This window comes from Lithobates pipiens, unplaced genomic scaffold, assembly GCF_037356315.1.
Source record: "Lithobates pipiens isolate NorthernLeopardFrog02 unplaced genomic scaffold, aLitPip1_a1.2 Scaffold_8, whole genome shotgun sequence".
Lineage (NCBI taxonomy): Eukaryota > Metazoa > Chordata > Amphibia > Anura > Ranidae > Lithobates > Lithobates pipiens.
This window is the reverse complement of record NW_027507903.1, coordinates 552,501,919-552,528,318: the sequence shown is the minus strand read 5'-3', so window position 1 is coordinate 552,528,318 and position 26,400 is coordinate 552,501,919. Positions and strand designations below refer to the sequence as shown.

Here is a 26,400-nt window from a genome sequence, read left to right as displayed (position 1 = left end):
AGCAATACAGGAGCGCCAGGTTTGCTTCTGTTATCCTAGGGCAGTGATGGTGAACCTTGGCACTCCAGATGTTTTGGAACTATATTTCCCATGATGCTCTACTACACTGCAGAGTGCATTACCATCATGGGAAATGTAGTTCCAAAACATGTGGGGTGCCAAGGTTCGCCATCACTGTCCTAGGGGCACACTCAAGAAAGCATCCTTCCTAGCTTATATGCAGATTGTCGCTAATCAATGAGTGTGCTTGTTTTTTTAGGCTAAACTTTGAGGAAATCACTTTTGGACTTAAAAAAAAAAAATCTTCATCTTTATTTAAAAACCACAGTACACATACGCAGATAGGATCAGTTGATGCGTTTCAGTCTACAAGGCCTTAGTCATAACTGTTATGACTAAGGCCTTGTAGGCTGAAATGCATCAACTGATCTTATCTGTGTATGTGTACTGTCGTTTTTGAATAAATATGAAGATTTTTTCTAAGAGCAACAGCTGGTGTGCGTGTCTTTTTAGATTATCTACTCAGCTAAACGACGCATTGGTTTCTCTGTTTGCAATGTTTTTTTCAGGAAGGCGAATTTCTCTCAAGTACACTAGTATTTATAACCTAATGGGGCTCTTTGCCCACATTACAAATATTATTATAAAGTGAACTAACCCTTTAAAACTACTCATAGAAGCAAATTAGGTATAAAGCTACCAGAATTGCTGGTTGCTGCAGATTAGATCAAACCATCAATATGCCACTTTAGTAGTCATAGCATACAATAAAACAGAGTATGTTGTTTTCTTTGCTATAGTATTACCCAGCATGCAGGTATAGTAGTCATACACTGGAGAACAATGGGCCACTCACTCACTCGCGCACACACACATGCAGTATACAGTCTTTCCTCAGGGGAAGAAAGCTACAGGCCAGGCTTCAGGATTTCCTCATTTTCTAAGTGGTAATTAACAAGTGTTTACATTAAGTTTTACATAAAACCTGATTGTGTCTGGTCCCTAATGACTCTATACTTGCACAATATATCCCATACACACGTTGTCTCCATACAAGACTAGCCTGCCATGCAACATGACATTGCCTCTACAGTACTTGTTATCTAGAAACACACACAGCAGGTCACACCCTCTGCATACTCTGCTTATTAACATGGGAGCAAAGCAGCATGAGCACCAGAGATGGCTGCACACTTCACAGACATTAGGAGATATTCCTTGGATAGCATCACCCCCTTATGTTCTGACTTGGAACTTTCCAGCCTTGGTCATGTATTTGATTCCTTTGAAGGGTTTGTACTTCTCACCGTACATGTCCAGCCTGTTCACTTTCAGACCTGTAGGGTGTTAAAACACAGCATTAAAAAATCAGATAACATAACAGTTTGGCATCAACCTGGATGGAACTACGTTTTGCCTTGCTAGCAGAAAGAAAACCACAGGTCACCTACCACCGGTATATGGCAAGGTCATTAGGATTACATTAAGTATTGTTATTGCTACCCTCATTGATTTTTTTGTACATTATCTGCAAGATGTCATTTATATTGTCCAAAATGGCCAATAGGTGTCGCTTTAAGGGCCCTTACAGGCTCAGTTTAAAATGAACAGTAACTGATAGCCCTAGAAATTTTGCTCTCTCTTGCAAACATTGAAGGCAATATGCAACATTTGTGACAAAGACTGCTTTATTAGCTTCTTCCACCACCACAGCAGCATAATACACACCACCTCTGTGTTTATTTACCAGAGGGGAGATCCGCAAATGGACGTTCACTGGTCTCCCTCTGAGAGGGAGACCAGTGAACGTCCATGTGCTAATCTCCCTCTGTTGCACCCACTGGCTCCAGATTTAAAGGCGGGACAGCAGACCCCGGGATATAGATATAGGTCTCTGTACATACTAAGGAGTAGGCTGTGAGGAGTAGGCTTGAGCCTACTTTAGGAATCCATGGCTACAGTAGCAGAAATAGGTGCCTCATCTTTAAATGAAAGGGCTTATTCAGACATGTGACCAGGGGGCATAAAAGTGAGTGGTTGACTTCTGGTTTTTACATCCCATATTGTTGCAGCTCACCTGTAGTTCAGATTTAGCAGAGCTGATGTTCTTATGCCAGAACTGCATGTAGGGAGTGGATCTGGTCTGTGCATCTGACTGATCTATCTCTGCCCATGCACACCCATACACTTTAATGGGCAGGCTATTCAAACAAGCAAGCAAGTACTAGACTGTCATTACATGTCTCGTGAGATTATGGGACAATTATGAATGGAAGATGGGTGGATGATTGCAAGCTCCACCCCCTCCATTCATAGATTATGTTTATCCTGTAGTACAGCTTCTATGAATGGAACAGCTGGGTCAAAAGGGCGGGCATAGTTGGACACCTAATAAGAGCTTGCTCCCACAGTTCTATTAACCTCCCTGCACTGGAAGATTGTTGTGGCAGGGATGGGAGACATAAATGGAGGAGGGTTTCAACAGAAGGGGCATCAGCACAAGGGACATGTACCCAGTGAAAGTGCATGCATATTTGCATGCATATTTGTTCTGCACAAATGGGGGGGAAAGTAAATGTAAATAGACTATTTCCTTTACTGTTCGAATGTAAATCATTGGTTTGAAATGGAAAATACCAAATTTGGTGACTAGATGGAGCTAAGCATTATAGGAAATGAATATGATGCTTTAGCTTCATCTAGTGGCCAAATGCAGTATTTTCCATTTTAAATAAATAATTTATTTTTGAACAGCATAGTAGAGTATATAGCCTGCTCACAATGTTTTTTTTTTTTTTCTTCCCCCCATTCCCATAGAACAAAATGTACATGCAGTTTCAATGGGAGAATGGCTTTGCAAATTTTTATAAATCAACCTTTGGCATTTCACCTCTGTGATCATTACTACTAATAAAGCCACTGGGTATGGCATTTGTAATTGGTAATTGGTAAGGATATTGACCAGGAAATAAGACAAGCATTTAAAAATGACTCTATTCCATGTCAGGAAGAGGAGATCAATGTTTTATTAAAACATCTCAACAGGAAATGGGATGTTTCATTCCTTGAAACATACAGAGAACACAAAATAGTCCCAAGGGGTCTTAGAGATAAGATGATTCCAGCAGAACATCTCCATAGTGCAAGATTTCTTGACAAATAGAAGGTGCCATGCATTGACCATGGGGCGGCTGTCATGAAACTGATAGTTGAGGAGGAAAGGATCCAACTAGATGAGCTCTTCAGTGCCATCATTGAGAGTTCTCTAGGTTTGGAACCTCACAAAGATACAGCGGAATTTCAAATTCAGAACAGTATCCTCAAGAAAGAAGTTGAAAGGAAACAACACAATTTTAAAACAACTAAGCAATCAAAAAGTTTAGACACGACCTAGGGGATTGGGATGAAAATGGAGATCTTTGATCTCACTATACGCCACAATAGAAGTAGATCTCGATGTGGCAACTTTTAGAGGGACAAGATCCCCAAGTGACACTCATGAAGACAACTGACCTAGGTCTGTGACCTTTTTTAGAAAAGGAGGGGGTGATAGGAGAGAACAGGGAGGGCCGACATCAGGGCAACCCAACCACGCGAAAACAGCAAAAAACCAGAGACAACAGAAACGAGACAACAGAAACAGACAGACAGGGACTGGAGTTCAGGCAGGGGTGGTATCCAGAAAAGAAGTCAGAGGAACCACTGACTGAAAGGACTAAAGGAGTAGACATAAAAGTGATCAGCTTTCCCCTTGCCCCTAGACATACCAATTTGTTACAGCATGGTATGTCGTTCTCCCCTACTAATTTTAAGGACGAATTAAAATTCGTCCATAACAAATTTAAAAACAAAATGGTTAAGTATTTTTTTTGGATATGGTACAGATGGACCTGGGCAGAGTAAACTGGAAAACAAAAGGGCATGACACCCTATCCTCAGAGGAACGTAGGGCTATTAACTGAAAAGAAAAAAAAAAAACAAAAAAAAAAAAAAAAACATTAAAAGAAGTGATAAGAGTGGGAATCTCAACCTTTTGGACAAGATTAAATATATGAGAGAAGTCAATCGAATTCTGGGTGGTGAAAGAACTCATAGGACAGTGATGGCGAACCTTTTTGAGCCCGAGTGCCCAAACTGCAAACCAAAACGACTTATTTTTTTGCCAACACTGCAATTAAACCTGACTAACGAGGTTTTAGTTTAGAAAAAACAATTCGTACAGTCGTTTCACAATGACACTAATAATGAGCCCCCCCCTTTTTTTTTTTAAGATAGAGCAGTGCCGCTCTAAGAGTAGTAAGTTAGTTAAAAAAGGCTTTATTCAGTTTATGGGCAGAGTACTGCAGAGTATTGCATAGTATGGGCAGAGTATTACAGAGTATTGCATAGTATGGGCAGAGTATTACAGAGTATTGCATAGTATGGGCAGAGTATTACAGAGTATTGCATAGTATGGGCAGAGTACTACAGAGTATTGCATAGTATGGGCAGAGTACTACAGAGTATTGCATAGTATGGGCAGAGTACTACAGAGTATGGGCAGAGTATTGCATAATATTGGCAGAGTATGGGCAGAGTACTGCATAGTATGGGCAGAGTACTGCATAGTATGGGCAGAGTACTGCATAGTATGGGCAGAGTACTGCATAGTATGGGCAGAGTACTGCATAGTATTGCATAGTATGGGCAGAGTATGGGCAGAGTACTACAGAGTATTGCATAGTATTGTCAGAGTATGGGCAGGGTACTGCAGAGTATTGCATAGTATTGGCAGAGTATGGGCAGGGTACTGCAGAGTATTGCATAGTATTGGCAAAGTATGGGCAGGGTTCTGCAGAGTATTGCATAGTATGGGCAGAGTATGGGCAGAGTATGGGCAGGTTACTGCAGGGTATTGCATAGTATTGGCAGAGTATGGGCAGGGTACTGCAGAGTATTGGCAGAGTACTGCATAGTATTGGTAGAGTATGGGCAGGGTACTGCAGAGTATTGCATAGTATTGGCAGAGTATGGGCAGGGCACTGCAGAGTATTGCATAGTATTAGCAGAGTATGGGCAGGGTACTGCAGAGCATTGCATAGTATGGGCAGGGTACTGCAGAGCATTGCATAGTATGGGCATAGCATTGCATCTCACTCCCTCTTCCCCTCGCACTGTAGGGCGCGCGGGAGCAAGATTCTGGGAGGGCGTCCATGGACGCTCTCCCAGAATAAGCCAACCGTGCTGTAGCCATCTTTTGGCTATGGCCCGGTCGGCAATTGGTTATAAAACTCACATTTGAGTTGTTAAAATCGGTGTGGGGTCAGGCTCCAGTCGCTCCGGTGGTGTCCATGTGTCAGGAGATTTCCCACGCAGGCACGTCAACAGGTGCGTCAGATGTTTGAGAACAGGGGGCGTGGATTCATCGTTCGGAGCATGCACCATGCCTACTCAGACACGTCACCGCTATCTCAAGAGGACTGTGGGAGATGTAGTTCACGGGAGCGGACGATTTAACGATGACAGTGTAATTGTCACGGCGTGCCCACAGAGACGGCTGTTATAGGAAATTAACCAAGGACCCTTTTCCAAAACTAGTAATGGACTCGAATAACAAACTCAAATTTCCTGAGGAGGAAGGCCTCCTTAGAAAATGGTAGCCAGAAGGGCCAAACACCTAGGCAATACCCTAACACCTTCGGAATTCACAAAAACTACAGAAACAATCTTGCTATCACAATACCCAAGAAGCAAGGGTATGTTCCCCTGTGGGCACTGCCAGGTTTGTCCGTATGTTCATAGAATGGCAACTTTTCATGACTCGCAAATGAAACAAAGATTAGGGATCTTATCAACTGCGCTACAACTAAAGTCATCTACATGTTAACATGTCTCTGTAACAAAATCTACATTGGGAAAACAAAACACCAGTTGAGAATACATTTGAACATATGAGGGAAATTAGAAAAGAACCCTGATAAACCCGTGGTGAGACATTTTACTCAATTTCATAGGGACAGCCTGACAGGCATGAAAGTCAAGGGTATATACTCACTTAATCTTCCACCAAGGAGGGGGGATTTCGATCAGATCCTCCAGAAATAAAAATGGTGGATTTTTAGATTAGGTTCCCTCATGCCCCTAGGCCTAAACAATGAATTGAATTTGCAGCCCTCTCTTGAGACCTAGGATATGGATTCCTGGATCTCAATATGGATTTGCATTTTTTTTCACTGACTACTTGATTAACGTTTGTCCTGTTTTGTGTTTGGTTTCGTGTTTGGTCTGAGGGGACCTATATACCCCTGTAAAATCATGATCCCATTTCCTCATGTATATATCCAAATATCCATATCCCTCGATGCTGAAATAATAAGGTATCTTGAATAATTGAATATCTGACAGATATAGATTGACGGATATTACCCACCAGACACTACAAACCCAGAGATTATAAAACCTCTAAAGAAATTGTTAAAATGTTTGAATGCATGTTTGAGCTCAATAAGAGACACAAATCCAATCGTTCTTCACTACATGTGAATCTCCTTTAGGATTGTTCCTCAGTAGGGGTGGGCACATTTGAGGAGTGGATGATGTTTAAATTGAACCCTCATACGCTGCCCTAACGTCCAGACGAAGCTACGCAATAGCATTGTGAAACGCGTTGACCTCATTTCTGCCAGGATGCCACACTACGACGACATCCCCCACTGTGTTGGCAAACCTCTCGGGTAATAGATGGGAAATCCTTCCACTTGGTGGACAGAGGGTAGGTAGTGAAGGCTTGATATCCACGGATCTGCACCAACCCCTATATGGGGAGGAGCGGTGGCTACAAAGGCATTTAAGCATCGGACCTTCAGATGACACCCGACCGATAAAAACATTTTGACACAACTCCGAGTTGTTTGATCATGAAGAGGACTAACTACATTGACCTAGTCTGAGTTTCCAACCGGAGCGGTAACATATGATTGATGCGACATTCCTGCGTTAATCATGCGCTCACTAAACTTGTTGACAGGTTAACTCTATATTTGGGTTTGTCAAGTAATTGATACCATAGACTTTGCTGTTTTTTTTTCTGACAGACTAATTGCTTCTATGTCATTGGTCAGACTATAGTCTGTCTGCAGAATCCTGGATTGACCAGCATCGATGGCCCCTTTCCTTACCTCCCAATGGCTCGAACCTCCAGAGGGTTGGTGCTTGGTTGTTCCATCTACAGCATTTGCTAAGCACTCTGCATTTTCCAAGTGAGTACAACCTACACCAATATACCTTGTGTCCGGACGTCTTTTGATATATTTGTTTTATGTTGTATATGTCCCATATGTATGTGTAATTGTTTGGCCAGTCTATTGTGATTAGCTTTAACACTCATGAGCAAGTCCAGTACTAATGACCAGTTAACCACCATGTTTTATATTTAAGAATAAAGTGTTTATACTTTACTTTATCAGAGATGTGTTTTCTGTTATTCTATAAGCCCTTGCTTTTTTTCTTCCCCCTCCTGTTTGGGATGATTTGTGTCTATATGCTTTTTTAGGACAGGATGGCAGACACTAATATATGCACTTGTAACATGGGTTTTTAAGCCTCCTTAAAACATGTTTTTACCCTACTAATAAAGCCAGTTATATCTAGATGTAATATAGTACAGAGCATACCTGAGATTGCTAACTGCTGGATCTTGAGATTAAGGTTCAGCGTTGGATTTTCATCTGGCTTTGAGCATCCAGCTTGGAGAATCATGGTTCCCTTTAAACTTGGTAGTTTTTGAGGATTAATTTTCCCCACCTCCCATGACAACAACTGTGGATGGGGATAATAAAAAGTGTGAGGAGTTTTAGCCACATTTTTCAGTAGTATTCATATTGCAGTGGAAACACACCTTGGTCACCGGATCGAAGACATATGTCCCCTGAGATGAGGTGAGTGTCATATTCAGGACCCCTTTTGGCATCTGTCCAGTAAGAGTCACCCCCTCCACGGTTTTGCCCATGCTCTGCTTAGGTCCCAGCGTCACTTCAAATCGCCCAGAACTGGTGCCTTCCCGAAAACTGATTGCATGCTTTACATAGACTGGAATGGCCACCAAGCTGTAAGATAGAACTAATCAGCTACCAATCTGCATACAGCTGCAACATCTCTGGTGGAAATTCATTCATACTGAATAGCTAATGCATCATGGCTAAGTGACAAATACAATTAGCAACCTCTACACAGTGTACTCCACAAGAAGTCAATAAGGTGACCTATAACGCCATCTACTGGACAAAAATATTACTTCATTTTCAGCAAGGGCCCATTCACAACTTAGCAACCTAGTGCATTACAATTACCTGTGTTTTTTTAACTCCTTAACATTCATTGTGTTAAGGCAGCCCATTCAAGTGAATGAGCCCAACAATCCCTTCTCTTTCAACTATTTAATGCTGTCAAAATGTGCATTCCCCTCCTCTGAAAGCAAGCTACTCTTTCTCTCGCCCTCTCCAGGGAAGTTGAATGGCAGCCACCTCTTCTTGCTTTCCTCAACTTTATTTCCTTCCTTCCCTGCCTTTTTCCCCCATACCCCCTTTTTTTATACCCATATACCCTTCTCTCTCCTCCCTATCCTTCTCCTGCTATTCATTAAAAAAAAAAAAAAAAAAAAAAAAATTTAAGGCAGGCTTGAAAACCTCAAAATTGCAGAATTAAGGAGACACTCTGGAATGTATATATACACTGTAGGTTGCAATTTGTGTCATTCATTCTGCTTGTATTATATAAAAAATATAGAAAGAATTAAAAATCAAGTGAACTTTCATCCTAACTGAACTTGTCCTGTATGATCTCACAAATTATTTATGATGTCTTAAGAAGTGTGCTGCGGCCTTTGGTATAGTGGTCCCTTACACCCCAGCAGGATTCTAAAGGTTCCCTTTCTTACTTCTGAGCACTGACGTGGTAGGACAGCAGGCGGAAGTTGCCATCTGGGGGGATGAAAGACAGAATTCGCTCAGATTCCCATCTCTTAAAACGTACACAGGGGTGAAAACTGACATCATCCAGGAGACGAGGATTCTGGTTAATGAGAAAGGCATATCATTACGTAATTTATAACATCTGTACATTTTCCTGTAATATTGTAAGGCACTTGCTGTCACTTGTTACACTGTATTGTTCATCTGTAAAAACTGTTTTATTTAATTACTTTTGCATAAACAGGAAAAAATGTAAATGGCATTAGTACTAAATGAGCGAAGTAAATTGAGATTAGTACTAAAGGGTAATTCCAGATATATGAAATCAGGCAAATTGTGAATGCTATCCAGCATACACCCCATGCTTAAGAACGAATATCCACTCAATGTACCCCAAGTTATATGCAATCCACTGCACCCAGACTTCACAGAGCTCCTCACATGTGCTGTGTGAGAGTCAGTTTCTAAAATTCTGGACTGAGCAATTTCTTAGAGATAAACGCATGTGCTGTGGGATGGGTCTGCTTCCTAAACTCTGAACTGTATAACTTCACAGAGCTCCTCACATGTGCTATGGGTAGGTTTTTTCCTAAATTCTGGACTGAGCAACTCTACAGAGCTCCTCACATGTATTGTGGGTTGGCTGGCTTCCGGGACTCTGGACTGTGCAATTTCACAGAGCTCTTCACATGTGCCGTGGGCGGGTCTTCTACTGCGCAACTTCCGGTTTCTTTGCCTGATGCATTTTCAATCAGTTTTAAAAGAGATAGGGAAAGTTTGTCCTTTCATCTGTCTGACCTCTGGGGACTACCCAAGCCTGCTTGTTGGATAATCTATTTATTCTGTTAGGGCTTTTTGGTTGCTGATTTGATATATTATTTACTAAATGCTCTTTTTCATCTGGGTGGCACCAAGTAGAGTTCAGGAGAAAGAATAGAGTGTTTCCCCAAAAACGTACCATGATTCCATAAGGTACCTCTTCATGTTCAGGAGTGGGTGGAGTCGGATTGTAGCGTCTAGAATTTTTACTTCCCCTTCGCTGCACAGAACTGTAAGGACTGGCCTGTTTTACCACAACAGCATTCCCAGTTGCTGGCCACAGTAGGGATGAGGGATCTATAGAAACTGATTTAAGCCGACTGCCCATTCTTTCCCTTCTTCCCAAGTGTTTGGGAGTGTATTACTGTTTTTAACACTTATGTATTTACTGCATTATTGTTGGCCTCATTGCTTTTCTCCTTTTTAGTCACTGTGAACGATGCAGCTGCCTTGGATCTAGTATTGAGACGAGAAATTGGCAAATTACATTTTCTATCAGACAGCCATTTATTACTTCTGACATACCATGAAAGAAAGTGTTAGATCAGGCATCCCGCTCAGTTTTACACAGGCATCGATCACACCCTGGATCTCAGCAGTTACTGTGCAGCCTGTAATACAGAAGGCATAATTAGTATGGCTTATATTTGTACATTCATTGAAGAACTGTAGAGAGATGACTAGTACTGCCCCCAATTAGGTGTTCACTAAATTCAATGTCACTTGCCAAAATTTCACTGAAATGCCAGTAAGAAACTGGCACTAACTGCTAATCTATCCATACCTTGAATAGATGCAACTCAAGCTTAATCAGAAATGCACTTTGCAAATTTTGTGGCAAAGCTCCACCATCTTTTCTTCAGGCACCTGGGACAATTTCCAGAATCCCCAACCTCTTGACATGTGGTGATTGTAATGCTAGACACACACAGTTCAATTTCAGACGGATACATGCTGAAACAACCAAAATTTGAGCCATGGGTGACTTTGTACCACCTAGCTTGACAAACTTTGATCTGAAAATCGAAAGAACTGGGTGGAAATTCTTGGCAGAACAGCAACTGCAGCCAATGACATGCAGTCACTCACTATTCAGGTATTCTGACAGCTGACTTTGCAAGCAACAAACAACTTATTTTTTGTACTGTATATGCCATTTTGAGTCTCTAAAAAAGGGAAGCTGCTGCTGACCTCTTCTGCAAAAAGCTGGTTGTTCCTGTATTCATTGTACTGGACTAATAACTCAAAAAGTAATGAAGCCATTGGATAAGCAATACAGCAAGTACCATTTTCTGATAAGATTTAAGCATGGCAGTCTATTTCCTTTTAACAAAATTATATATAATGAAGCAAGAGGTCTCTGGTAACACGTTACTACTGCCAAAGAACTATACTTTGGAGAGCTTGGTAGGATTGATCATCAAGTACCTCCTTTATGCATCCATGTGCACTTAAAGTGTTACTAAACCCAGGACCCTGCATTCACTATATCTGGTCTCCCACAGTACACAGAACATAGAAATGCAATTACTTTACTAAATATAAACTTCTAAATGCCTTTTCTCCCCAACAGTTAGAGTCTTGTGACTTCTATCAAGCACTGGTTAAAGCTTGTAGGAGGAGTTTTCTGACTGTCCTATGAGACTGCGAGACCCCTGACCCTCTGTCTGGACAGTGCTGATTGGCACTGTGCTGATCACATGCACCCTCCCAAGAAAACAAAAACAAAAAACCTCTAGCAATACACACCAAACTGAGAATGTGCAGCCTGACTCCATAGATTCTGTTTTATCAGGAAATTCTTAGGGGACAGTGGAAGGAGGGGAGGATCAGAGAAGACAGGATCAAACAGCCTTTTTACACAATGTAGAGGATTAACCCCTTAGATTGCACAGCGAGTATAACAAGCATGATTTACTGCATATACAGATTTTTTTTTTTACTGTGGTGGGTTTAGTAATACTTTAGACCCCATTCACACCTGAGCGTTTTGTAGCTTGACGCCTGAAGCTACAAAACGCTGGAGGGGAAAAAATCCATTATTCTCAATGGAGATGGTTCACATCTCCACTCCAAGTTGCCTGAAGCCCTACGCCTGAAGCTCAAACAAGTTCCGGACCCTTTTTTGTCGCGCGAATCGGGCTGATTTGGTCGTTTTTCTTCTTTTAACATTGGTGACCTTTTGCCCTGCACAAATTCGCAGCAAATCGCGGTAAAAAACGCAGCGAATCGCGGTAAAAAACGCCGCAAAAAACGCTTGAAAAGCTACGCTCAGGTGTGAATGCAGCCTTAAACTTGAGCAACAGATTTTTCATGCAGCTAAGTTAGGCTAGGTTCACACCATAGCGATGCGGGAACGCCGCAAATCCGCTGCGTTTTCCCCGCATCGCATGCCTCCCGCCGGCAGTTCACACTGCCCTATGCGGACTGCTGGGAGTGTCAATGAAATCTTAATGACACCCCCAGACCAGTCCGCATATCGCAGTGCGATCTGCAAACTCGGACAGGAATCGGATCGCATGGTGTGAACACCCATGCGATCCGATTCTGCTGCGGACCAAAAAAAGGGTCCTGTGCGAGTTTGCGGCGGGTGCGATGCGAATTCAGCCATACTATCTGTATGGCTGAACTCGCATCGCACAGAGATCGGATGTGATTTGCACTGCAGTGCGGTGCGAATCACATCCGGATCTCTCACCCGCAGCGGTGTGAACCCAGCCTTAAGGTGTATTTACTTCAATCATCCAAGCATACATAAAAAAAATAAAAAATTGAATATATATATATATATATATATATATATATATATATATATATATATATATATATATATATATATATATATATATATATATATATATATACACATACATACACACACACACACACACACACACACACACACACGATTGGACATGCAAAGTGATCAAAGGTTCACCTGGCCAACTGGCCAAGTGGAAAATATACCCCTTTACAGCATTAAAAAAACGACCACGTTACAATCTTTTAGTTTTTCTAACTTTCATTTAAAAATGTTTTTATAATTTTAAACCATTTTAAAGCAAACCTAAACTAAGACTGTAGGTGCACAAGAGGCAGAGTAAGATCACATGGATTGCTTTATTCTCATCCTCTCACATACCAGGGTGCCAGTGGAATTGCTAAAGTCAGTATTTGCATAACCACCTTTCCCCCAGGAGCAACGCAGACCTGGTGGGGGTGGGAGGCGGTCTGAATTTTCTCTCCATACACTCAAGTCCAGGATTTTCAGGTGCCTCTGGAGGCAGAGGAGGGTGGATGTTAAAATAAATGTGCCAACTTGTGATGTCTGCTTTGTAAACATGGCATTATTTTATGAGGTTGAGGCAGATTTATTGTAAGAGCTTCCAGAGTTAATGATCTAAGCTATATAACAGACAGTGGCCGCCACAAGTATGTATACCTACTACCACTGAAACACATACATTATCAGATGGTGGTACATGTCCAGTAGGCAACGCAGAATTTAAGGGAAAGCTTCAATGTTGTGCACTTGCTTCTACTGTATAGTTTGAAGGCCACAGAAGGGCATGTTTTCACCAAGAACAGCTAATGTCAAGCGATGTGACCATCTGGTTATGATCCTGGCACCCACAGTGATCTTTATTCTAACCCAGATGTGGTGATTTACATTTTACAACTTTATGCAGTCCTTGTAATGGATAATGGTTATCTGGTGCCTGCTATTAAATCTTTTTTTTTTTTTTTTTTAAGATGATTTAGTGATTTCTATGGCATGCTTGCAATGTCTACTTCACTTGCTGTTAGAACTTTTATGGCCACTAACATTATTAGATCATTGATAAGTTATTGTATATATTAACCCAGGGCTCGACAAAACCCGGTCGCCAGGTCGCATTGGCGACTAGAAATAGCGACCTCGCGCCTGGGGCAGCACAGCTGGGGGTATCCTGTCTCTGTGGACCCCCCCAGCGTGATCGCATCGGGCCGTTCCGCCGGCGGCCGAAAATTTAGGCCGCGGCTTTGAGGCCTTCTGCGGTCCTATGATTCCTTATGGAATCTGGCGCCCTCTTGTGGTCGTTGTTGGTATGACAAACCAGCAATGCTAATTTCCTCTGCAAAGTTTCCTCTGCCTGTTTTATATTACCTGCATCTTCTTCCCTTTATTTAGAACCCCCTAAACATTATATATATTTTTTATTCTAACACCCTAGAGAATAAAATGGTGGTTGTTGCAATACTGTCTGTCACACCGTATTTGTGCAGCGGACTTACAAGCGCACTTTTGTTGGGAAAAATAATTTAGTTAATAAAAAAATAAGACAACAGTAAAGTTAGCCCAATTATTTTTTATATTGTGAAAGATAATGTTACGCCAAGTAAATTGATACCCAACATGTCACGCTTCAAAATTGCACCCGCTCATGGAATGGCGACAAACTTTTACCCTTTAAAATCTCCATAGGCGACGTTTAAAAAAATTCTACAGGTTGCACGTTTTGAGTTACAGAGGAGGTCTGGGGCTAGAATTATTGCTCTCGCTCTACCGATCACGGCGCTACCTCCTATGTGTGGTTCGAACACCGATTTTATATGCGGGCAGGACAGGGCGCGTTTAAAAATTATTATTTTTTCTGCTTATTTTAACTTTTTTTTTTCCACTGTTCTTTTAAAAAAAATGTTGTGTCACTTTTATTCTTATTACAAGGAATGTAAAAATCCCTTGTAATAGAAAAAGCATGACAGGTCCTCTTAAATATGAGATCTGGGGTCAGAGACCTCGGATCTCATATTTACACTAAAATGCAATTGAAAAAAAAAATTGTCATTTGAAAAAAATAAATAAAATGTCCCTCTAAGAGCTATGGGCAATGACTTGGAGACGGGGGGGGGGGGGGGCGGCGACGGCGCTGCTATCTTCCCCTCACTCGTCTCCATGTCAGCCCAGGGACAGGTCCGGATCGCCGTCACGGACCTGGCTCCTAACTTTTTAAGCTGGCTCCTAGATTCCAAGCAAATTTGTCAACCCCTGTATTAACCAGTGACCTGATTTGTCAATGATGGCATCAATCTCTTCTATGACATCAAAGTAAGCCTCATTGTTAGTATACTTGACTCCTGTTCTCCTCCATGGCACTACTGAGAGCTGGCCTGTTGGGAGCTGGTCACCCACATTTGAGCTACCTGCAACCAAAGCACAAAAAACAAAAAACAAAAAATCATTAATATAATTTCCTTATTCCTAACTAGAGGTTTCTACAATTTAAGCAGCATAAATATCAGTTTATAATAATCCAGTTTAAGCCCATATCTAGTGGGTTGGCGGGTTGGGGGGGCTATGCCCCCCCCCCCAGGATTTTAGCTGTGAGCCCCCCACAGGTTTTGGAGAGAGTGTATCCAGTGATCCATGAGCCAATGTAATAGGGACAATTGATGTAAGGAGCACTCCAATTGTGACAATTGCTGTAAGGTGGCACTCGGATGGTAACCTTTAATGGGGACACTGCAGTGGGGATAATTCATGTAAAGCCGCGTACACACGTAGCCGTCTGTCCGACGTACTTAGTCTGGCGGACTTCCCGTCGGACTTTCCGAAAGGGCTACTTGCCCACACACGGCACTTTTTCAGCGGACTAATACGGCGTACTAAGTCCGCCGTACTATCCGCCCTATTTTTGAAATGAACGGACTCGCCCACACACGCGGAGGAAATTCCGCTTATTTCGAGCGCGTCTCCAGGTAGGCGGGGCCCGCGAGGGAGACGTCGCTGGCCCCGCTACCTGGTATGGACTTAAAGGGGAAGCCCAACGCCGGAAAAAAAAAAAAAAAAAAAAAAAAAAAAAAAAAAAAAAAAAAAATCGGCGTGGGGGTCCCCCCCAAGTCCACAACAGACCCTTGTCCGAGCACGCTACCCGGCCGGCCAGGAAAGGGGGGGCGAGCGAGCGCCCCCCCTCCTGAGCCGTACCAGTTCTCGCCGGACTCCTCCGCTATCTTCTTGTAGCTCTTTTGCTAGCGGAGGAGTCCGGCTTTCTTCCTCGCCGCCAGCCTCTTCTTCCGACTTCGGGGGTCTTGTCCCCCCCTTCGGTTCTTCTGCCGGGCCACCGCGCTTCTTATAGCTCTTTTACAGGCGGTGGCCCGGTCTTCTGTCGCCGCCGCCGCCTTCCGTTCTTCTGTTCTTCTCTGCTTCTTCTTCTTCTTCAGATGTTGCCTCGCCGAGTCCTCCGCTCACAATGACAGGGAACGGGCACGCGGCGACTTATATAGGGACAAGGGGCGGGGTCTTCGGTGGATGTCACATGGGTTGATGTCACATGGGTTGATGTCACATGGGTTGATGTCACATGGCGACAGTCCCAGCATCCTCCGGGACTGTGACATCGTAAGGGGCGGGGTCACCATGTGACATGAACCCATGTGACATCCACCGAAGACCCTGCCCCTTGTCCCTATATAAGTCGCCGTGTGCCCGGTCCCTGTCATTGTGAGTGGAGGACTCGGCGAGGCAACATCTGAAGAAGAAGAAGAAGCAGAGAAGAACAGAAGAACGGAAGGCGGCGGCGGCGACAGAAGACCGGGCCACCACCTGTAAAAGAGCTATAAGAAGGCGCGGTGGCCCGGCAGAAGAACCGAAGAGGGGGACAAGACCCCCGAAGACGGAAGAAGAGGCCGGCGGCGAGGAAGAAAGCCGGACTCCTCCGCTAGCAAAAGAGCTACAAGAAGATAGCGGAGGAGTCTGGCGAGAAGACCCCCGAAGACGGAAGACCCCCGGAGCTGTGCAATAAAGTATTTTATCTCGTGTGTTGTGTTGCGCTCGCTCGCCCCCCCTTTCCTGGCCGGCCGGGTAGCGTGCTCGGACAAGGGTCTGTTGTGGACTTGGGGGGGACCCCCACACCGATTTTTTTTCGGCGTTGGGGTTCCCCTTTAAGTCCATACCAGGCGGCGGGGCGAGCGACGTCTCCTTCGCGGCCCCGCCTACCTGGAGACCCGCTCGAAATGAGCGGACTTTTCTCCGGGCAGGAAAAGTCCGCTCATTTCAAAAGTACGGCGGACTGGCATACACACGGCCGGATTGTCTGCCGAAATGCGAGTCCGCCGGGAAGATTGGAGTGTAAAACTACTTTCTAAGTCCGCCGTACTTTCGGGTCAAAAAAGTATGCCGGAGGCTACACACGGGGGGATTGTCCGGCGGACTTGAGTTTGCCGGACTTTTCCACCCGCTTGTTTGATCGTGTGTACGCGGCATAAGAACGCACTTTGACTGGGATATTTAAAGTAAAAAGAAACGCTGATTGGGACATTTGATGTAAAGGGCACTGCCACTCTTTGAACAACAATTGCGCGGTCACACAACACTGTACCCCAAAAAAATTCCCACAAATAGAGCTTTCTTTTGGGGGTATTTTATCATTTCCGGGTTTTAATTTTTTGTTAAAATTTTCTTAAAAGGCTGATTTTTACAAAAAAAAAAAATACAAAACCATTTTATATTTTGTTAATACATTTTCCAAACAGGTAATTTTTCTCCTTCATTGATGTACGTGGATGAGGAGGCTACACTGATGGGCAACGATGCACATCAGTGCAGCCCATCAGTGCCCATCAATGCAGCCTGATAAGGCGGCACTGGTAAGGTGGCACTAGTGGGCATTGATAGGTGGTACTGAAGGGCACTAATTGGCACTGGTAGGCGACACTGATAGGCAGCACTGATAAGTGAAACTTACTACTGTTGGCACTGATTGGGGACACTGATTTGTGGCACTGGCTCGCGGTACTTGTGGGCACATATGAGGCAGCCTAGCCTCTTCCGGACCAAGGTTCCTACAAACAGAAGCCGGCGATCGTCTTTTTCTTCTCACGCTGACAGCGTGAGAAGAAAAAAAAAATGGATTACAAATCCTCTGTTTACATCACGTGATCAGATGTCATTGGCTGACAGCTGATCATGTGGTAAGGGGCCAGGATCGGCCCCTTACTCGGGCCTTCGGGGGGGTGGCCAGCTTTGAATGGGAAGGACGTCAATAGATGTACTTCTGACAAAGCAAATCTGCTCTGTAGTCGTCATTCGGCTATAGCGCGGAGCTGAACAAGTTAACCACTTCAGCCCCGGATTTAACCCCCTTCCTGACCAGAGCACTTTTTACAGTTTGGCATTTTGTCGTTTTAACTGAGAATTGTGTGGTCATGCAAATGCTGTACTCAAACAAATAGAGCGTATATTGATTGGTTTGCGCAAAAGTTATAGCGTCTTCAAACTATGGGAAAGATTTATGGCATTTTTATTATAATTTTTTTTTTACTAGTAATGGCGTCAATCTGCGATTTTTAGCGGTACTGCAATATTGCTGTGGACAGATCGGACACTTGACACATTTTTGGGACCATTGACATTTATACAGCGATCAGTGCTATAAATGCACAGATTACTGTGTAAATGACACTGGTAGGGAAGGGGTTAACACTAGGGGCGAGCAAGGGGTTAAATGTGTATTCCCTGTATGTGTTCTAACTGTATGGGGATAGGACTGATTGGGGGGGAGGAGACATATCGTTATTCCTACTTAGTAGGAACAAACAATAGGTCTCCTCTGACAGGACAGGGATTTGTGTGTACACACATATCCAACAGTTTCAGCTCATCAACGAAACATGCTGGCTGTCGTGCACATGATCGCGTGTGGCCAGCAGTGATCGCTCCCATCCGGTCCCCCCGCTGTGCAGCGGGCACGTGCGTGCCTTCTGGCTCGGAGGGGTTTTGCCCAGCCGTGCCATTCTTCCGCAGTATATTGGCGTGAGGCGGTCGGCAAGCGGTTAGGTGGTATTGGAATCATCATTATTCTTACATTAGAGTGATGAGTCAAATACTTGGTTGGGAACCTTAGGTTTGTAGTTTTGTGTATGTATGTGTGATGTGTATATATGTTAATATGCATCAAAGATTATAAGGGAGAAAACTCTGGTCTTCCCACTGATGCTCACATTGTAATGTTTTGCATATTATCATAATCATTGTGTAGCAGCTGGAGATCTGTCCCCATCAGGTCACAGACAACAGTGAGGATCTGATGGGGTAGAGAAAAAAAAATTCCACTAAAACATAGCAATCATTCAGAGCAAAACTGCTTAAATAATGCAAGACAAAGCCCGTTACCTGTAATTGTGTTCACCACACTGCGGAGTATAGTGGGAGGTTTAATAAGCTCCTTCAATATATTTGATTCGGTAGCAAGAGGGAATCCATTATCCAACATCTCCTCAAGAACTTCATAGACAACTACCACATTCTCTTTGATGACAATTTCTGAGCATGAACCAAAATAATCCTTAAAAAAAAAAGGGGGGGGGGGGGAAGAAGAGCGCAAAGATAGTTAGATGACCAGACGATTTAAATGCTATAAACAATTGCTTTCTTATGGGTATGTTTATTCGAAATTCTGATTGGTTGCCACATGTGCTGCATCTGCAATCAGTAGTGGATATTCTGAATCTAGTAGATAGTAAATGTTATGAGCAACACAGAGGAAGCGAAAGGAGAATACTACAGTCATTGTCTTGTTTTTCCATTTTCAGTAAAAAGTGTCTACTGTGGCTGCCGACAACACATCCAAGATAGTCATGATCAGTAGCAATTTCAAATCTTTTGAATGTCGACACAAGGGAGAAGTTTACCTTTCATAAAACGTGTTAAATGTACATGCAGCTTTGAATCCCAGCCATGACACTACCTGCCTGGAGATTGCATGGGTTTCCTCCCACACTCCAAAGACATGCTGGTAGGTTAATTGGCTCCTGTCTACATTGGCCCCAGTATGTGTATGTATGAATGTGAGTTAGGAACCACAGATTGTAAGCTCCTTGAGGGATGGGACTGATGTGTAAACTCTGACGAGCAGGGCATTTGATTCTTCCTGCATTGAATTGTATTGTAACTGTAAGACCCCTTTCACACTGGGGTGATTTGCAGGCGCTACAAATAGCGCCTGCAAAGCGCCCTGAAAGAGCTACTCCTCTGTCTCCAATGTGAAAGCCCAAGGGCATTCACACTGGAGCGGTGCGCTGGCAGGACGCTAAAAAAAAGGCCTGCTAGCAGCATCTTTGGAGCAGTGTGTTTACTGCTCCTGCCCATTGAAGTCAATGGGCAGCGCGGGTATTCCGCTGGCAAAGAAATGCTGCAGCAGCGTTTAGCGGGTGGTTTTAACCCTTTCTCGGCCACTAGCGGGGGGGTAAGCGCTTCCCGCTAGCGGCCAAATAGCGCTACGAAATTGATGGTGTGAAAAGGGCCTAATAATTAATCTTATGGAAACATTATTATTATTAAAATAAATGATATGGTGACAGGATCTTCTTGGGGCTCATTCAGATGTGCGGCAGTTCTTGCTTTTTAGATGGTGGTTTACAGGTCGTTAGGAAGCAAAATGTTGTCTCCTCAATGCCCGTTTTAACCCTCAAGATGCCAAACCACCATGCCGCAACAGTGTGCAATGTGCACAGCACCCCCATTAAATTGAATGGGATGCAGGCAGTGGGCAGAACCCTGCAGGGGGTTTAATTTTTTTTTTTTCAAGGTTTTAAAAAGAGCAGCAGTAACAAGAGCACTGTGCAGAGCAATGAACAATCCTCACAAGATCTGTATAGACAATGGCACAGAGGTGGAGGAAACAAAAGTTTGGAAAATCTTGGCAATTAGGTGGGTATTCATTAAGCTCATGAGTGACCATTTCACCGCCATCAGAAGTGAACCGGAATAACATATTTTGTTAGAACAGGGCCATAAAACATCAAAACGATTGTGGACACTAGGAAGTGGTCTTCCATACGATCACCCCTTGGATCATAGTGTGGGACAACAAAACCCAAGATATCAAGGTCAAGATCATCTTAAATCGTAATCCCTGGAAGTAGGCCCAACAGAAAGTAAAACCCACGTCCAGCAACCACGGTTCGCGAAGCATTCCCCGTTGACGAGCATTCTAACGGATCCACAAAGGGACTCCCGACCTCAAATATGAACATCAAGAACTTAAATAGAAAAGAGAAAAAAAAAAAAAAGCTAAGTGGACGTGATGCCAAGGCTGGCCAAAGTTAAGGGAAAGAATAAAATAATAAAAAAAAGGGAGAAATGAAGAAAAGAAATGGATCTGTCAGGAGATCCTGCATCAACTTATTCATACCGTAGAGCTGGTTCACACAGGGGCGACACGACTTCCAGGACGACTTTGTGAGGCAACTTGGAGACGACTTGAACACGACCTGGGGCAACTTACAACACGACTTTAAGTCGCCCCAGGCCAGGCGACTTTTGCCGTGGCCAATCAGAGAATGAGCTCTGAAGGGGGAACTCCATGCCAAATTTATGAAAAAAAAATTTGGCGTGGGTTCCCCCTCCGAAAGCATTCCAGGCCCTTAGGTCTGGTATGGATTCTAAGGGGAACCCCCATGCCGAAAAAACGGCGTAGGGTCCCCCCCCAGATCCATACCAGACCCTTATCCGAGCACGCTACCCGGTCGGCCAGGAAAGGGGGTGGGAACGAGCGAGCGCCCCCCCCCCCCACCCCAATGCACCTTGTCCCCATGTTGATGAGGACAAGGGCCTCTTCTCGACAACCCTGGCCATTGGTTGTCGGGGTCTGCGGGCAGGGGGCTTATCGGAATCCGGGAGCCCCCTTTAATAAGGGGCCCCCGGATACCGGCCCCCCACCCTATGTAAATGAGTATGGGGTACAATGTACCCCTACCCATTCACCTGTGAAAAAAAAAGTTAAAAACACACAACACAGGGTTAAAATAGTTTATTGCACAGCTCCGGGGGTCTTCCGTCTTCGGGGGTCTTCCCGCCGGACTCCTCCGCTATCTTCTGCTAGCTCTTTTATTAGCGGAGGAGCCCGGCTTTCTTCTGACTTCGGGGGTCTTGTCCCCCTCTTCGGTTCTTCTTGCCGGGCCACCGTTTCTTCTTCCAGCTCTTTTACTAGCGATGGCCCGGTCTTCTGTCGCCGCCCTGTGTTGTGTGTTTTTTTTTACTTTTTTTTGCACAGGTGAATGGGTAGGGGGTACATTGTACCCCATACTCATTCACATAGGGTGGGGGGCCGGTATCCGGGGCCCCCTTATTAAAGGGGGCCCCCGGATTCTGATAAGCCCCCCGCCCGCAGACCCCGACAACCAACGGCCAGGGTTGTTGGGAAGAGGCCCTTGTCCTCATCAACATGGCACCCCCCATGTTGAGGGCACGTGGCCTGGTACGGCTCAGGAGGGGGGGGGCGCTCGCTCGTCCCCACCCCCTTTCCTGGCCGGCCGGGTAGCGTGCTCGGATAAGGGTCTGGTGTGGATCTGGGGGGGACCCCACGCCGTTTTTTCGGTGTAGGGGGTTCCCCTTAGAATCCATACCAGACCTAAGGGCCTGGTATGCTCTCGGAGGGGGAACCCACGCTAAATTTTTTTCAGAAATTTGGCGTGAAGTTACCTCTTGAGAGCTGATAATTCTGTCAGAGTCGCCTCCGTATAGATGGAGATCCAACTTGGAGGCGACCTCCATTGAAATCAATGGGTACCAGTCGCCTACAAGTTGGATTGAAGTAGTAGAGGAACCTTTTCTGAAGTCGGAGCGACTTCAGTAGCGTGCATTAAGACGGCTCTCATTCCCTTACATTGATTTTTAAATGTTGTCCGACCTGAGGCGACTAGGGGCGACCTGAAGTCGGATCTGAGTCGCCCCTGTGTGAACCGGCTCTAAGGTTCAGTAGTAAGCCAAGGGGACCATATTTTTTCAAAAATTGATTGTTTATCTCGTAAGACACTCACTATTTTTTCAGTAAAGAGGATCTATGCAAGTTTTCGTTTTACTATTACAATGTCTATTATGGGGCTTTTCCATGCTGTCGCCATCGTGATTTTGGCTGCTAGATATATAAAGTAGATCAAGGTCTGAGTATGTTATGGAGCATTTTCAACAGGCTTATTTACTAGGGCAATACACGCATCTTTAGTGATGCTGTGACTGTTGTCACCATTGTGACTGAAAAAATAAAATGAATGAACCATCATCCAAAAACAACAGACCTTGGAACATGACCATCACACATGCAAAGGTGAACCTATCTGGCCCCAGCCCCTGAAATTGGTAGCCGAGGTGCGTGGTACACTGTTTTGACCGGCGTTCCCACACTAAATACCACCTTTCGTGTAACTTGCCTCAATAAAGGCAACATTAAGGACCCCTTAATGGATTCTCATACTTCATTTTCGCCAGTCCTCCACCAGGGGAGTTTCATTTTTTATGTGCACATCCCTGTGCAGTTGCATATCATTGTTCAGGTGGATGGTCAGGAGCAGTAAAACTGCGGCTCAACTGCCTGCTTTTACTGCCTCTCAGCTACACATCTGAACGAGCCCTAAGTAACAATACACTAACATTCACATAAGTGCATAGATTGGTAAGTAGGTCTGAAAAGTCCTAAGCAAGTGTAATCAACAGTTTCTGCTCATCACCCAAACAGAACAAATTCGTTTAGTTTTTAACTAAAAGCATCCGAGATAGACAGTTCTCTTTGTTCATAGCAACTCATGTTGTCCTTTCATGCATTTTGCATATTGGACAATGATAGCGGACATTTTGACGTATGCAAGTACACTTATCCTCTGAGGCACTTCTAGGTAAAAAAAGGAACAGCTATTGTAAGGTCTCACCTGGAATGTGTCCACCACTCGGTGAAGAAACTCAATAGCAAACAGCGGAGGCACTTCAGTCTGTATCACAGCCACAAAAAATATGGAATGCCTGTAAACACTGAGCAGGTAATGATGGGGAGTCTGGATGATGGGTGGCACATTCTCTGGATCTGATGCCCTTTCTTGTGCCTCAAAAAAGTAGTCACAAACCGATCGCGACACTACACTTTTCCAGTGTTTCTCCAGGAAGATATCCCCGGAAGGGTTGATGAGGAACAGGCTGTGGATCATGGCTGGTAGTGGGAAGAAAACAATGGATGATGTTCTTGGTGCTGGCCCTAGAAGAAAGAAAAAAAAACATAACCTTTAAACATTGTCATATACAAACCAAGCCCCCTCTCTTAGGGGCCCTAGTGAAATCATTAATGGTGGGATATCACTGATGGCACATAGCTGCACTGGGAGCCCATGTAGTTCTTGGAAAGGCTACAAACTATCCCACTTATAGGGCCTGCTGTACAACAGTAATGTGCTGAGACCTATAGATCTCCCTGTGCGCAGGGCAATTGTCCCTATACCCCAAGCCTGGGTACACCTCTAGAGCCCATTGCTGGGCCTTCTTTGGTCATATGATTACCGTGCTCTCTGGTGCCTATTTTATTGGCACGATAAAAGTTTTATTTCTTATTTTTACATTCACTTTAATTAAGCAGAACAGAATAAAATGTAAACAGAATTTTCTTCCAAAGCTTTCTACAATAATTCTTATATAAACATCCTGGAGAGGTTTCCGCGTACACATTCCTAAAAGTTTACCCACGGAAGAACTTTCCAAAGGTTCCTACTATCCAGGGGAACTCAACATAACCATTTTGGCAAGTGTACAGCGTTACTGACAGTGTATGGTAGTGTGTTTATCACTGACGAAGGTAGAATCTTTAGAGTTAAAGGAATTACTGGCCAACTCAGAAGACGGAAAATGCAAAGTTTCAAAACACACTTGATTTCTTCATCAGGCGTGCCGGACAAAGCTTACATAACTTTTTGGTTTTCTGAGTCAGCCAATAAAAAGTATCACTTGCATGCAAAACTTTATCATTTAGCATATCTTTCAAGTAAGATCATAAATAGGCAAGACGATCCTCTTAATTACTTCGGTGCCAAAGCATTTATTTTGTTTTGGCGATGTCTACATTCTGTATAAATATATTTGAGGGTTTGTAGTCTATGGTATTATAACATTTTTTTGCGTCAGATAAGCCTTTATTTGGTAGCAAATTCGAATACTTCTATTTTTGTTTCCTTGTTTTTTTGGAATAAATCTTAAAAAAAAAAAAATGTAAACCCCATATATTTACATGGAAATTTACTCAAGTCTGCTGATTAAAATGCTATCACATCAGTGTTATCTTTTTATTTTTATAACATAGCAGATACAGCTCAAAATTATCAAAACATATGCACTTTACTTTAGAAGAGCTTTACTCTCCTTTCAACGCTATATAGCAAAGCACAAAGTTTGCGAAAATTGTTGGTGTAACATTAGGATAAGGTTAAGTTGGGTTGACGAGAGCACAAGATAGCATGACGGCAACTTTTTTCACAGGTGTGTGATTGCAAATATTTCTCTTACATGAGCATTTGATGTTTGCACAGCAAACATAAATGTCATCCAGATCATCTGACATCATTGCTGCAACCTGGTGATTAATCTGGAGAGGGAATATTTGTATTTATGTATTTTTAGGATCTGGATCTGATCAGTGAAGAAGCAAATCAATTCTAATAGGCATCTAGTGCTGGGCGCAATTAGTAAGAAACAGATCATTATAGCATTGCTCTACTGCCATATGGAGAGAAGGAATAGATCTGTACTGACAAGAGTGCTGGGACTTCCTTTCCAATGTAGTCACTAAACAGAAGGGTTTACTTTCGCTTCTCCTTTTCCTATGGGGCCCTCTGTAGATTGGCAAAAAATGTGTAGGATATCCCGCACTACCTTGTAGATATTGATATAGAGCTTTTCTTGTGATGGCTAGCTGCATACAACCTTATTGTGTTCCACAATTTGAGTCAGATAATGAGAGTGATTATGTTGTTGCGCCTAGTGCCCTTAGTAGTGTCAATAAAAATGTAATTATCATTATTAATAAATTATTAAAGGTAAATTATGAAGTGCAAACAAAATCTGAAGCCTCCCTCCTTAGTGTCCTTGGTAAAATATACTGTAATGCCGCGTACACACGATCGGACTATCCGGCGGACTTACTTTTCTTCCTGAAAGTCCGGGGGACTTTGAAAGAAGACTTGACTCAAAATTGTCCGCCGGACTCGGCTTTCGAGTGGACAATCTGATCGTCTGTATGCTGGTCCGCCGGACTTTCCAAATGAACGGACTTGCCCACACACGGACTAAAGTCCGTTCATTTTGAACGTGACTTCAGGTACGACGGGACTTGAGAAGGATCCTCCCACTGTTAGTAAAACTCACTGTTGGTTGAGTTCTGAACCTATTCTTTGAGAGAAAAGAAAAAAAGCCCTGGCTAAATGTATACTGTCTTATGCCGCGTACACACGATCGGAATTCCGGCTAGAAAAAGACCGATGAGAGCTTTTCATCGGAAAATGCGGCCGCGTGTATGCTCCATCAGAATTTAGCTGTCCGAATTTCTGCCAGCCAAAAATTGATAGCATGTTCTCAATTTTCCCAACGGAAAAACTTTCTATTGGTAATTCCGATCGTGTGTATGCAATTCCGACACGCCAAAAATCACGAATGCTCAGATTCAACTACGAGACAGAAGCTATTGGTTACTGGCTATTGAACTTCCTTTTTCTAGTCTCGTCATACGTGTTGTACGTCACTGCGTTATAAACAATCGGAATTTGATGTGACCGTGTGTAGGCAAGACAGCTTGAGCCGAATTCCGTCTGGAAAAACATCAGAGCTTTTTCCGACGAGAATTCC

General features: G+C 43.7%; 1 protein-coding gene across 1 annotated transcript in view; it reads right to left on the bottom strand.

Annotated features, from left to right (window-relative positions):
• Positions 1-427: 427 nt before the first annotated feature.
• Positions 428-26,400, bottom strand: part of AP3M2 (adaptor related protein complex 3 subunit mu 2) — a 39,090-nt gene continuing 13,117 nt past the window's right edge. Inside the window, exons 2-9 of the mRNA XM_077469921.1 lie at positions 23,451-23,770; positions 18,919-19,090; positions 14,814-14,951; positions 10,293-10,378; positions 8,915-9,048; positions 7,877-8,084; positions 7,653-7,797; positions 428-1,337 (exon numbers count right to left, since the gene is read on the bottom strand). Coding sequence (XP_077326047.1) covers positions 1,237-1,337; positions 7,653-7,797; positions 7,877-8,084; positions 8,915-9,048; positions 10,293-10,378; positions 14,814-14,951; positions 18,919-19,090; positions 23,451-23,723 — 1,257 coding nt within the window. The 5' untranslated portion in view covers positions 23,724-23,770 and the 3' untranslated portion in view covers positions 428-1,236. The remainder of the gene's footprint in view (positions 1,338-7,652; positions 7,798-7,876; positions 8,085-8,914; positions 9,049-10,292; positions 10,379-14,813; positions 14,952-18,918; positions 19,091-23,450; positions 23,771-26,400) is intronic.